Source organism: Branchiostoma floridae, chromosome 8 (genome assembly GCF_000003815.2).
Source record: "Branchiostoma floridae strain S238N-H82 chromosome 8, Bfl_VNyyK, whole genome shotgun sequence".
Taxonomy (NCBI): Eukaryota; Metazoa; Chordata; class Leptocardii; order Amphioxiformes; family Branchiostomatidae; genus Branchiostoma; species Branchiostoma floridae.
The window spans coordinates 11,035,304-11,049,736 of record NC_049986.1 but is presented as its reverse complement, the minus strand read 5'-3'; the positions used below and the strand labels follow the sequence as shown (position 1 = coordinate 11,049,736).

Sequence of the window (14,433 nt, the reverse complement as noted above, 5' to 3'; positions counted from 1 at the left end):
TAGGAATTACATGTACATCTCATGTCAGAATAGATTAGTAGTCACAATTCTGTCTTGATTTCATTTTACTTGTATAATGTAGTGACTGATGGCATTACATATTAACAGATTTCAACAGCATTTCTATTACTTTTGGCACATGTTTTACAGTTAGTAGAAAATGATGTCACTGAAAATCAAACAATTATCATCACCAGTAAACTGTATGTTACAAGGCATCTGTAACATTATATGCATTTACATAGAGTCCTCAGTGTTACTGATCATTTCTATAATGCTTACTTGTACCATATCATAACCATTTTATCCTGAAGTTATCAAGGTCCTTAGGGCAAATTTTGGTATTTCCGGACTTGCGCAGATGACCCAGTTTCAGCCTATTCAGAATGCTTAGGTAGCCTTGGCCAAAGTGGCTATAGAAATGTTTTTCTTGGGATATGTTTGGATTTTGGAGGTGCGTATTATAGGTAAGGGTTGTAGCTTCTATATTGTGTTGAAATAACAGATTTTTAATGATATTTGTGGTTGCAGTAGGCCTTAGAAGTTAGGTGTTTTGGTGTTGTTTAAAGGCAGTGAAAAGGGGTTAAAAGGTCACCACCTATGTTTTGATGGTGTATGATATAATTCCGCCGTAATTTTTTTTCTTTTTTTGTCGTCAAATTACTCTTCAGAGGCCGGACAACCATGCCAATGTGAGTTTTTCATGTTCTAGAACTCAGGTAGGTGATTTTTGACAGCACCTTTCTGCCATGTATCCCATTGTTAAGAATAGGCAGTCTAAATACCGACATTTGTTTTTCATGTTCTAAAACTCAGGTAGGTGATTTTTGACAGCCTCTTTCTGCCATGTTTCCTATTGTTAAGAATAGGCAGTCTAAGCACCGAAATTTACCCCTTAGAACTTGTGGGTAGTAGCAGCGATGAGCCACCCAGGAAGTTTGAGAAATGCGGGAGTCCAGGCAGCCAATCCGGTGAAGCCGCTGATGATCATCAGGTCCTTTACTGACCGGAGGTTCAGTGGCATCTTCCCTGTGGTGTCATGGCAATAGCAAAAGCATACAGGTTAGAGAAAAATAATAATACTAATAATATTTGGTGTATTTTACCAGCCAGTAGGTACCTGTCCTTGGTACTGAATAGACTTCACTATTTTCTTGGTACTGAACAAGTCACTCTACCTCTGGCCTTGGTACTGAACAATTACACTATTTCTGTCCTGGGCAGTGAATGGGACACGCTATCCCTGTCCTTGGTACTGAATGGGACTCCTCACTCCTGTCCTGGGTACTGAATGGGACTCCTCACTCCTGTCCTTGGTACTGAATGGGACTCCTCACTCCTGTCCTTGGTACTGAATGGGACTCCTTACCCCTGTCCTTGGTACTGAATGGGCCTCACTATCCCTGTCTACGGTACTGAATGGGACTCGATATCCCTGTCCTTGGTACTAAATAGGCCTCCTTACCCCTGTCCTTCGTACTGAATGGGACTCCTTACCCCTGTCCTTGGTACTGAATGGGACTCCTCACTCCTGTCCTGGGTACTGAATAGGCCTCCTTACCCCTGTCCTTCGTACTGAATGGGACTCCTTACCCCTGTCCTTGGTACTGAATGGGACTCCTCACTCCTGTCCTTGGTACTGAATGGGACTCAATATCCCCGTTCTTCGTACTGAATGGGCCTCACTATCCTTGTCCTTGGTACTGAATGGGACTCACTATCCCTGTCCTTGGTACTGAATGGGACTCACTATCCCTGTTCTTGGTACTGAATGGGACTCACTATCCCTGTCCTTGGTACTGAATGGGACTCACTATCCCTGTCCTTGGTACTGAATGGGACTCACTATCCCTGTCCTTGGCACTGTATGGGACACACTATACCTGTCCTGGGTACTGAATGGGCCTTACTATCCCTGTCCTTGGTACTGAATGGGACTCACTATCCCTGTCCTTGGTACTGAATGGGCCTCCTTACCCCTGTCCATGGTACTGAATGGGACTCAATATTCCTGTCCTTGGTACTAAATGGGCCTCCTTACCCCTCTCCGTGGTACTGAATGGGACTCACCATCCCTGTCATTGGTACTGAATAGGCCTCCTTACCCCTGTCCTTGGTACTGTCCTCACTATCCCTGTCCTTGGTACTGAATTGGACACACTATCCCTGTCCTTGGTACTGAATGGGACTCACTATCCCTGTCCTTGGTACTGAATGGGACTCACTATCCCTGTCCTTGGTACTGAATGGGCCTCACTATCCCTGTCCTTGGTACTGAATGGGACTCACTATCCCTGTCCTTTCTTCAGAATGGGTCACACTATCCCTGTCAGTAGTACTGAATGGGCAACACTATTCTTGTCGTTGGTACTGAATGGGTCACACTATCCCTGCCCTTGGTACTGAATGAGTCACACTATCCCTGTACTTTGTACTGAATGGGCAACACTATTCTTGTCCTTGGTACTGAAAGGGTCACCTTTCCCTGTCAATAGCACTGAATGTGACACACAGCATTATCCCTTAATTGCTTGTGCTTTATATCTATCAACATCTGTAACAGTCATGTTTGTGTGTCTCATGTAGAAAGTTGCAATACTTACCATCAATGTCTGTAAAGCCATATTCCTCAGCCAGCAGACATGTGAACAGGATTCTACCAGACTTCTGCATTATGTTTGGGTCTGTGTGTTATGATAAGAAAAACATCACCAAAAGTTATATGTCATTAGCCTCTGTTACAAACAAGTTTAGCCTTTTTTATCAATCGGGTGGTATTGTGAAGTTTCAAATTTCTAACAGATGTAGAAAGGAAAATGAAATAATTTTTCAAGCTCTTGTTTCTACAGAGCAGCAGACCTCTCTGCTCCCCCAAAGCATGGAGTTCGAGAAACGTTTTGGATGTTTGGGCCATGGGTAACATTAGTTCACCTTATCTGTGGGGTGACCTTTATCCGTTGTTTCTACAAACATGGTGTTTAGGGATATCAAGTCAACGGACGTGGTTTCAAATTTCAATATTTTGAAAATCATTGCAGTTTGAAACTGATTTTATATCCCACTCGGTTTTGAAATGCAATGGATATAGGTTACCCCACGGACAAAGGTCAACTAGCGTTACAATTAAAGATATTAAAAAAACACTTGAAATACCCACCTGATGCCAGATGAACTATGGACTTCCCAGAAAACTCAACTGTCTCGGTGTTGGCAAACATTTTAGCGGTCTGCACAAAAAAAAGAATTGAACATGAAAGTTTGTAAGCAGTTCTCCCTGTAAAATAACTATTTGACCTACCAGTCAGTATGCTGAAGTAATCATGAGGGATAAAAGCACAATTGTTACTGTATAGTCCTTATCTTTGGGTAAATGTTAATCTAGCCAATAATGTCTATCATTTACAACAGAAATCAGCTTGGTAAAAGTTACAGGACGGATGACGAAAGGGAAAAAGTTACCTCGCTTTCTGGCCTTTCTGTAAGGAGGTCTGTGACGAGCTCAGTCTTCACCGCACCAGGCCATAAGGAGATGAAGGCCACGTTGTGCTTCCTCAGTTCATGTGCACAATCAGCTGCCATACGGTCACACTACACATTGTTAGAATGAAAAGAACAAAACTGAACAAGAACAATACATCCGAACTTAATGCAACAACACTACAACACCATGCAGCTAGCAATATTATGGAAAATAGATTGAAAGACACAGACATATAGACCTTAGTTCGTGGTTTGCCAGCAAAGTGATTGAGCCAGCAGACTATGGAGGTTAGCTACGTGTACAATGTATATACCTCCCTGTGAGATAGCCTTCCCCGTAGACTGTCATCAAATGGTAAATGACTAGTTCTACCAACTTTGAACTGTACCTCCTGTCGCTCAGGCAAATCTGACCATTGTGGTTATTTTCAACAAACTAAAAATGAAATATACTGATTATTGAATGCCTACTAGTAGGTATAACAAAGCTAAAGGGCACAACCCGCTGTATGTGCAAATACGTGCTGTCTAAGTGCCAAAACATGGGCAATCTTTTGGGATCCGTAAGTGGTAAGTACCGCTTCCGTACAAACTCGTAGGGAATCCGACATTGTAGGAAATCCGACAGATTTTGGAGTACACAGAAGCGCCGTAGAACTTTATGTGCAGGCAAAACTTTGTGTGCCATTGGACTGCGGGTCCACAAAATCCACCCCACACCCTCATGTGCCAGTACGGATGACACAGCCTGAACGTTTTCAGAAATACATGGCAGAGGTGGCCTCCCATAAAAACGTACGGACAAATTGCACGTATGGCGGGTTGTGCCCTTAGCTTCTAAAGTAATTTGTCTTTGACCGAAATATTTCACAAAATTGATCATGATCCTACATGATCATCATCATGTATCATTTACCTGGTCACTGCAAATGGTACCAAGAACAAATACCAAAGTGTAATAGAGTAATACACATTTGATCACACAATATATATAACTGTTACATATATCTAAGAAAAACAAATTGAAGCATACTGCAGTTTTGCCGATGCCATATGCCACGTTGAAGACGTATTGAAGTCCCCCGGGACTGGAAATGTTCACGATGAGACCTTTCTTCTGCGGGACCATCAACCGGGCTGCGTACACAGAGCAGATGTAGTGATTTCTGAAAAATTATTATGATATGATACATAATTGAGATTTCTGTAACATTCTTCCATAATTATGGAGGTGCCTCGACCACGTTAAACAGCCTCATTACCCTCACTTTGGGTGCCTACTGGCTGCAAAATACACCCAATATTATAATTGTATTAGACTGCAGTCGATCGCGCTACCACAAACTTAAAACCGCCGCGAAAACTCTATTTTCCCGCTACTGTAAAAGTAAATCCCCAGAATTCTGGGATTCTGAATCTGAGCCAGATTCTGCAGACCTTTCATCATGGATGGAGACATAACAGTTACTGTACCTACATATTCATTATCCTTTGATATATAATACCTACAAATCATCAATTCATCTGAACTTCTATCTATTTTGAAATTATTCAGGTTTTCTGGAACTAGAGTGTTTGTCCGGAATTATACTGTCGCCTATTAAAGGTGAAATTTGGCACTGTTCAAGAAACCATGCCTGGAAGATAGAATCTGAATATAAACGTTAACAGAATCTTAATTTCATGCTTTGTCCTACTATGTCCTTGTTACTTATTACCTTAATCCAACATTGTTCACTTCATCCCAGAATCCTGGGTCTTGTTCCCAGAATGACTTCTTCTCACTTTCAAAGATACCCTAGACATAATAAAAGACATAAGAATCTAAAAACTGGCTGCTTTTTCGAAATTATTAATGTATTTAACAATTGATGCACAGCACCATTTAGCACTGTAGTATAGTAGAAGCCAGTTAATTGCACAACAGATTAACGCGCACTTCTGTTAACTGCATGGAATCCCGAAATCCTAAACCAGGTAGATAACTATGCGTTATTACACCATCTGGATAATTGCACGAAATTCACTGTCAAATAGGCCATGCAATTTACTGCTGCGGCTTCTGCTATATATGCTTTAACTCTTAATTTAACAAACTTCCACTGAACTAATTCAATTAACTCATTCTTAAAGCCATTTGCAAGAACAAATTAAATCGCCATTAAGTTTAACTGCTGGACCTCCAAAATTTACGGTAAAGTAAATCATAAATTTTATTACCAAAGCGTGAAATTCTATCTATCCAAGGTTGTGCATTGAGAATATTTTTTCGAAAATTAATTTTTCTTACTGTAACAGCTTTGTAAGCATTGTTGACCAGTATGTCCAGATGTCCGTTCTGTTCACGCTCAATCCGATCAAACAGCGCCTTGATGTTATCGTCCTTCTCATGGTCACACTGCACAGGGATGCACTTTCCTCCGCGTTTCTCGATCTGGGTTAGGACGCCGGACAGAAGAAGCCATTTACATCAGAGCCCACCAACATTCCCTCAACCGAGACGGGGGCCGATATCGACTTCCAATCGCTTTTGACCCCTGACGTCACACTAACAGTCTGGATGTGTGACTTAGGATTTGGGTCATTTGAACTTGAGAAGGATCAGAGGACTTATTAAAAGCTTGAAGTGGTAAGCGCTTTATTTTGTGTACGGATATAAAGTTTACAATTGTAACATAAAGTTATTACTACCATCACAAATGAACTTACATTCAAGAATACAGTCAAGTTTAAGTTGAATTTCAGCTTGTAGCTTGATATGATATACTCAAGTGATACGTCCCTTATGAAATGCATATCTACAACTATAGGTGGCCCAAACTTGCACCACGTTTTCCTGATATTAAAAGATATCTGCCACACAAAAATCATACCACAGCATGTAACACTAGTTCACTTTAATCTGTGGGTTAACCTAGTAAGACATCAATTTTTTTATTACTATAATAAATCTACCAACTTCAACAGTTCTAACTTATAGGGTAAGACTTCTTGAAATGTTTCATTTTGAGAAAAAGATTTACTGATTCTCATTACTTACTAAGTGAGTTTTATCTGATTTGTTGCAATGAAGAATTATGGGTTCATGTGAGTCATTGAATACTGAAATTTGCAATTTGCCGTTATAAACGTTAACATATACCTCTTCTGCACATTCAATCAGTGACGTCCCCTTTCCTGTGGGCTGTAAAGTGCGACCTGTAGACCAAGAAACCAAAACAGAAACAATTATTGACCAGTGTATTTCTATAATTCAAAATGCTGGCATAGCATAAATCTGTCCACATACGCATCCTTGTCCTCTTCAGTACAAACATAAAGGTGCGTGGTTTACTGGGTATGCAATTCAAACAAAAAAATTCCGAAGTTCACCGCAGGTGAGACCTGAGTGAAAAATAGATGGAAACTGCCTTTCCAAAGGGGACAACACTTAGGGATTTGAACCCAGAAGTTAAATTACCATAACCACAATACCACCTGGCCAATTATTGAGGTTTGATATCTCATAAACAACAGCACTACACCCTGGATGGTTTGCCCCAACACAAATGAGGGGTGTTATCCAGTACAAGAACAAGGATTTGCTTCAAATGTCCCGAACCGTCCAAATTCTCAGACAAGCGCCACTAAACTAGTCTCGGAACTGGGTTGGGATACACTCAAAAATAGAAGAACAGCCAACAGACTTACCATCCTCCAGAAATCTAGACAAAATCTCCTAGCCCTACCGGTGGATTTCTACTTGCAGTCGAACCCAAGGCAATCTAGACATAATCACCCAAACTCATGCAAACCCATTAAGACTAATAAAGACTGTCTCAAACATTGATATTTCCCAAGAACTACTATCGATTGGAATACTCTGCCATACTCAACCACCCTTCAAGCTGATCCCGTTATTTTACGGAAGAGGTGTTGCAACACCTGAGGAACGGCCAATCTCATACAGTAGTACTACCATGCCTATGATATAGTTACTGGAAATACAAAGTCCCCACCTGTAATGTAGACTGTTGCTCCTGCCTCCCCCAGCTGCAGTGCAATGCCCTTCCCTATTCCCCTGGTGGCTCCTGTCACCACTGCTACCTTGCCTGACAGCATGTTCGACAATCTACAGGATTTTAAAAAAGTCAACCCAGGTCAATAGACTGATTGTAGTCCCGCCCACCTCTGCTTAGAGATGCAAAATAAAATAAAAACATTAAAATACAAAAATCATTTCTCAAGCTGCTAGTTGCCATTGGTCGAACAGTTAATAAATGTGTCAGTTAGCGCAACTTATACATACTATTAGATTCTAAGCTAGTAACTATACAATTATCATGAAATCTGACCTCAGGCGTTAAATGGTCTGAAGTTGTACCTCACCACTACCACCTCACCAGCTGGTCCAGGCCCTCTATGTTGGTACTCAATCAATGTTACAGCCCAAATTTTTCCGTAAACCCAGAGGCACACATTAACTAATTACCTTAGTTTGCTTATATTGTTGTCAACAAACTTCAGGCCACAACGACATTAGACACTTTTGCTGAACTAGTCGCATCTGTATTAGTGCCCACACCGCTTACTCAATCTGGCACGCTTTTACCTGAATGGCTTGCCACGGTAGACCCAGTTTATAAGTAATCGGGTCTAAAGGGCTCAAAGGTCAGTTTTAAGTAACAGGGTTCAAAGGTCGGAAGTCAGCATCTTCAAGCAGATGTAGGGTTCAGCTAAACATGTTCTGAACGTTAAGGCTTTTATACGACTAGTTATTATTGTCGCCGGTACATAAGTAAGCAGCTTCGACGCTAAAATTTCGACTCAACACGCTACTTGTGAGGGTTTGCATGGGGGGGATCCCGGCAACGCTTAACGGTAAATGTAGGAGTGCCAGTAACGCTTTTAATCATTAAGTATTGTTAAGTTCAAATAGGCTGACAACGCAATATATCGGACTCAATCACCTAAATATGTCTTCACCACTTCTGCCCATCCACTTAAGATGTAATCAGTTGACACACATGCTGACACCTGTTGACTCTACATTGGTGCCAAAAGCCCGCCGGCAGGAAAATTGCTTGTCCGACCGGTATGTGAGCTATTGATTCGCTGGTAATACGCCTAGTGCACCTGTTCTTATCATTGCGCGATTTTTACAGATCGGTTGATGTTTCGATGTGATATCCCAGAGCGTCTGTGGGTTTTTAAATTAGGTAAAGGTAGCATTTCCTTTTGCCTCCCCGACCGAAGTCAGGTACCCATTTTTACATCTGGGTGAAGTGAGGAAGGTCGTGTAAAGTGCCTTTCCCAATGGCACAACGTCGGGGGCACGGTGGGTGCATTCTTCAGGCAGGTGATATTCGTCGTGCATGCTTCGTAGATTCTGAGTCGAGCGGTCTACAGTTATACCGTACACGACGCCACCTGGTTGTAATTGTGTAACGTGGTAATCTCAAATCAGATCTACCAAGACAGTGCCCAAAGAGCTAAAGACTATCCAATGACCCTCTGGGACCAGTAGTATTACGCCTTTGGATACTGCTTTGCCCCGGTAGATCTGCTTGGAATTACTGTTATATTAGTTCACCTTTATCCGCGGGGTAACCTATATCCGTTGTATTGAAACGTGGCAGGGTGTTTAGGATTATCAATTCGACGAAAGGCAGTTTCAAATTACAATGTTTTCGAAACATTACCGGTTGAAACTACCGTCAGTCGACGTGTCGACCCCTAAATACCCTGTTTTCACAACAACGTATATAGGTTACCTCGGATATAAAGGTGAACCAGCGTTACACAACCAGTGGATGGACCCTGCATATAACAATAACCCTCACCGGTTACCACTGATGACACAGCCGACCCCAGAGTCTTCTATTGCTACGCGCTGAATGGACTTTGGCAGCAATGAATGACAGCAATCTGGTAAGGTCATAGGAATTACTTTGAGATCGAAAAAGATTAACCAATAATAGGGCCCATTCAAAGTCACCGAGATGGTTTTTGGATCAAATTTGTAATAATTTTAATCATGTTAAATAAAAGACAATCGAAGTCACAATCGTTGCACACTTTGTAAAGAAAATTAAATAGAGCAACAGAGTACTGCAAATGCATTTAAGTTCACGGAGATTTAATTTCGCGGTAGCAGGAAAATAAACTTTTCGCTGTAGCACCATGCACTGTAGTCTCTTACTGACATGGAAAAATGCTAGCGGTGGTTTTAAATTCGCGACCTCCGCGAAAACCGCGAACATTAAACCACCGCGAAAGTTTCTGCAGTCACAGTCTGTTGATCACGGAGTGGGCTCCTGAACCAGAACAGAAGCCACAACAGAAGTCAACCTCCCAGAGGCGCACTGGTATTCTCCTGAGACCGGACTGCCAAATGAGACCAGTTTTCTATTAACCGGTGATGGGTATTGGTGTCATTCTTCTTCGGGCTATCACTGTGTTACTAGTACTTTTGGGATCAACTCAGCTATTTCCAGATTCAGACAACAGACAACGAGAACAGTCAGAATACTCACCAGATACTGGCATTGAGAATATGAAGCCAGAGGTGAAAGGTTTTCTAAAAACAACTTGTTCTTATGGACTCGATACTCTGAATTCTGGACACCTCTTGTAAACCGGTTGGTATGGTCTTTGGAGGATCTGGGTCAGCGAGTACTTGCACCAGGTCACACAGAATAGCAACACGTCATCATTGAAAACATGGCGACAACTACAGGTAAAACTTTTTACGAGGAACCCACGGCGGACTCCATGTTTTCAAAGACAGCAGTTAACCTGAGATCTGCCGCAAGTCTGCTGTGTGCTGTTTCTTATTCAGTATCAAGCGCCTTCGCAGCAGAGTTTATGGCCTTGAGTAGTCAGGCAGGTATGCCCGGGCTGCAGCTGATATTCTTGGCGAAACTTGTGCAGTTCCTTTTTTGTCTCATCGTCCTGCCATGCTTTAGACCGAAGATGACAGCAGAGGACACACCGCAAGTGATGTTCCTGTTCCTGTTAGCTGTTGTTGACAACATGGCAACCATCTTGGCATTTATGTCCTTTGTTTATGTTGTACCAGGGATCGCCTTCGGCATCATACAGGGATCGGTTCCTCTCTTCACTGCCTGTATAGGATTTGTTTTCTTACGTGAAACGGTGGGTGTCATGGACTTCTGTGGGATCCTTTGCAGTGCGGTAGGAGTTATCATTGTGGCGGTAGGAATGCGCATGGGGACCGCTTCTTCGACACAGTGGCTCACGGTCGCCATTCTTCTACCACTGGCAGCAGCTTTCACCAAGGGTCCGGATAACGTTATTATTCGATTACTTATCGGACTCCAGGACATGTCCATACTGACCGTTATGACTTACACACAACTGTTAGGAACGGTACTGTTGCTGGTATTGACCTACATTTTTGAGACACCGCGATGGACAATGTCTACACGAACAATGGGGTACGTTATCGGACTATGTCTATGTGATCTTTACTCGTCATTGTCTGTGAAACTTGTGTTCAAGATGGAAAAAGCTGGCGTTACGGCGACGTTACTGTCGCTGACTATACCCTTTACCATACTGCTGGACTACATTTTCCAGTCAAAATTCCCCGGCCCTGTGATACTGGCTGGGGTTTCACTTGTAGTGCTGGGTATTGCTGTGACAGGAGGGCACACTTGGTGGGTGCATCGTCAGGAGATGCGACACAGAGAACTCATGGAGAAGTTGTACTTAGACGGCTGAGCAAAGAGAATTTTGCACACGACAATGATTGGTCATGTGACAACTATTTTTATATTTCAGCTATGCCACAGCCCCACAGGTATGAAATAAATTATAATTGTAATGTTCGTGCTTCTTCTTTCTCCTTCTTTCTTCTTCTCCTGTCATATCTTCAAAGTGATTCATCTCCGTCGTTTCTGGATCGAAAGATCTTTTACCTTTTCATGCACAGGGGGATTTTTTTTTCTAAATTCAGTTTTGAACTGGGTTTCTTATTAAAAAGGCCATGTTTTCATTGGGTATATTTGTGGACTGCTCTATTGTGCAAATTCACATGGGGTGCACTGGAACACTGGGGAATTTTGTAAGATTTATTTATGGGCTAAAGTGTGATTAGTTGAAATGACTTTTAAGCAGAAGTGCAGTACATTTTCACACATGGGTGATTTTGGAACTGTCTATTGTTGAATTGGGAGGAGGATGGCTGAAATATGTTGTAAATACTCTCAAGCAAATGTCGGCCTTTCTAGTGTTTCTATACGTTGGGGTCGTCCAGGTCGTGATATTGATACATACTTCTTTCATGATTAAAGGGGAAATGGTATGATTCCACTTCAGGTAGCATCACAAACATAAAAAAAAGAAGTCAAACCCGACAATAGTATTCATTGCAGGGCTCTAGCCAGTGTCCGTTTTTCCGTCAATTGACGGAAATTTGCTGCGTGTGACGGAAAAATTTTAAAACCAAACCGTCAACTTTGACGGACAAAAATCTGATAAAAGCTCCTTGGTGGAAGCTACAGGCTGCTTGGGGACGCCGTCCACGGCCGTAAAAGCCACACACTGTTTTTTTTCTATTGTTATGATTGTTGATAATGTGTGTCGGTGCCCTTTCGCATACGATAATCACATTAAAACCAGTTTTTCAAGGTCTCAGTTCAGTCTCTTTAACTCCTGGAATAGTGTTTTCGCGACAATGGGAATTGGCTGACGGAAAAACAAATGTCGAGCTAGCTAGAGCCCTGATTTATTGTATCATATAGTTGATCAGGCACTAGTTTTATGTATCATACTATCTACTTCTCTTAGTCTTTGTGCAACTGAGGACAGCAGCATGATCAGTTGTTGAAAACTGACCAAATGCGTAATACATTTGTACAAGGTTAGGTGTGACAGGCCGTTGAAAATAGTAATGTCTGTATTACCTTAGCTGCTGTCACATCTGTGCACTGATATCTGGTGTAAAGGTGCAATCTCACTGCATTTGCGTCAAGCTTGCGTCACTACGAGGTTCGAAAGATATTCAGCGAAATTATGAGATGAAGAACGAAGTTTCTTACTTTGTGTGTATTTTGTCGTCTTCTGAGTCATACTTTTACGTATTACGCATTATCAAACTACAAAGAACGGAGAAAATAACAAAGCAGTGACGCAGTGAACGAACCCCACAGTGACGCAAGCTTGACGCAAGTGCAGTGAGAGTGCACCTCAAGTCTGGTGTGTTCTTTTCCACTTCAGTATATTAATGAAAAGACTAGTACCATAATAAACAAGGTGTATGTAAGGTAATCTTGTATGACAATGTTGTCATTCATGTAAACCTAAATCATATATTCGAAGCAGGTACAGGTATGTCCGACCTGCAGGTGATATTCTTCGTGCATGCGCAGTTCTTTTTGTTCTCCTCGACCCGCCACAAGGTGTCAGTGCACAGTATTTCGCCTATGGGGAATTACATGGTTAAGGGCCCCAAAGTGAGGAGGTTCGACTCCTCAAAATTTATAGCAGGGTGCAGAAACAATTTACAAGAATTTAGAATGTTGAAGTGCAGGACACAACCTACAATATATCTGAAAATGAGCAAAGATGAAACTAGTGTGGTAGACTGGTGTCACTGACAAAATTGATAACTACATTCATGGCTTCCATAGTGATGCCACTTTACTATCCAACTATCTTTTACAACTACAGTCCTGGGTACCTTCCAAGTGTCACTTCTACAAGTAACGTTATAATCACAAGGCTACAATACAAAATATTTGATAAATTTGGTAATTTTTGTCTTAATGATCCGACCATCTCCAAGGAAGAAAAAATTCTGTTGTTTTTTCTGAAATCAGCCGAAAATAATGAGCGCGCAGATGTCATCCATAAAATTTACTTGATGTGGCCCAAGCGCAGATTCGCGATTCGCAACAAGGTAACAAAGTTCCGCCATGCTCGGAAAGGGTGATTTGGGGAGCCCACCACCCCACCATAGCCATAAAGAACCCTAACCCATGGCCATGTCAAAAATCGACAATCAGCGAATCGCAAATAAAAAAATAGAAAAAACGTCACCGCTCCAAAAGCAGCAAAGGAGGATCTTGTCTTTGAGAAAGCTACGTTATCAGAGTATGTACAATTCTTTGCATACCAGATATATCTGAGTAATGCGATGCTGAAAGTCAGACATATAAACAATATTTCTAAAGCCAAAACATATCTCTGCAACTAGATAAGATATGCATATTTACTTTTCTTTACCCCTCTTCATTGTCACTTGAACGAACTGCCGGTACAAGATAATACTAACGTTAGGTGTCGCTATATGTATGACTTCCTTCGGGGAACCCCCAAAACAAATGCGAGCGTGCGAATAGAATTTTAAAAAAAAGTTTGACCAAAAGAAGTTGCCCCGATAATGAAAATGAAGAGGTTGGAAATACATTGTATACCAAGCAATATATGCAGGTTCTTCTTTTTTGTTATTTCACATCTTCTTTGACTATGGCATTCTATGCATTAGTATTAAGGTGGGTACCGGTACAGAAAATTCAGGTTCGGTTCAGGTCCAGAGGAACAGGTCCAGGTCCGGATCTGAACCTGGACCGGATTCAGTATGTGAAAACATGTGAATGGACGATACTCAAAACCATGGTCCATTTCGCTACCAATAAATCTGTTTTGTGGAGTATTCGACTCCCACTGGCGTTTTACAACCCTACAAGGCTAACTGCCCATGCTCGATTGACAGTAAAACTTGGTAGAAATGACTAGACTATAGACTCGACTCTACTTCCCTCTTGTTATTTTCTTCAACAGGTAAGCCCAAAAACGTGTGAATTCCTGATCATATCATCTGTTCATTTTCCAATAGGTCCCACATCCGGTTCACCGAATTTTTTTCAGGTGCGGTTTTTCCGGACGGGTCCAATAAGAAAAACCGGTTTTGTACCGGTGTGACAGCGATCTCGCCCCCCCCCCCCC

General features: G+C 41.9%; 1 protein-coding gene across 1 annotated transcript in view; it reads right to left on the bottom strand.

Annotated features, from left to right (window-relative positions):
* Positions 1 to 854: 854 nt before the first annotated feature.
* LOC118420938 (dehydrogenase/reductase SDR family member 1-like) overlaps positions 855 to 14,433 on the bottom strand; it is a 17,600-nt gene continuing 4,021 nt past the window's right edge. Inside the window, exons 2-11 of the mRNA XM_035828031.1 lie at positions 7,479 to 7,591; positions 6,888 to 6,890; positions 6,623 to 6,657; positions 5,771 to 5,914; positions 5,199 to 5,278; positions 4,514 to 4,646; positions 3,460 to 3,588; positions 3,158 to 3,227; positions 2,604 to 2,684; positions 855 to 1,029 (exon numbers count right to left, since the gene is read on the bottom strand). Coding sequence (XP_035683924.1) covers positions 896 to 1,029; positions 2,604 to 2,684; positions 3,158 to 3,227; positions 3,460 to 3,588; positions 4,514 to 4,646; positions 5,199 to 5,278; positions 5,771 to 5,914; positions 6,623 to 6,657; positions 6,888 to 6,890; positions 7,479 to 7,581 — 912 coding nt within the window. The 5' untranslated portion in view covers positions 7,582 to 7,591 and the 3' untranslated portion in view covers positions 855 to 895. The remainder of the gene's footprint in view (positions 1,030 to 2,603; positions 2,685 to 3,157; positions 3,228 to 3,459; positions 3,589 to 4,513; positions 4,647 to 5,198; positions 5,279 to 5,770; positions 5,915 to 6,622; positions 6,658 to 6,887; positions 6,891 to 7,478; positions 7,592 to 14,433) is intronic.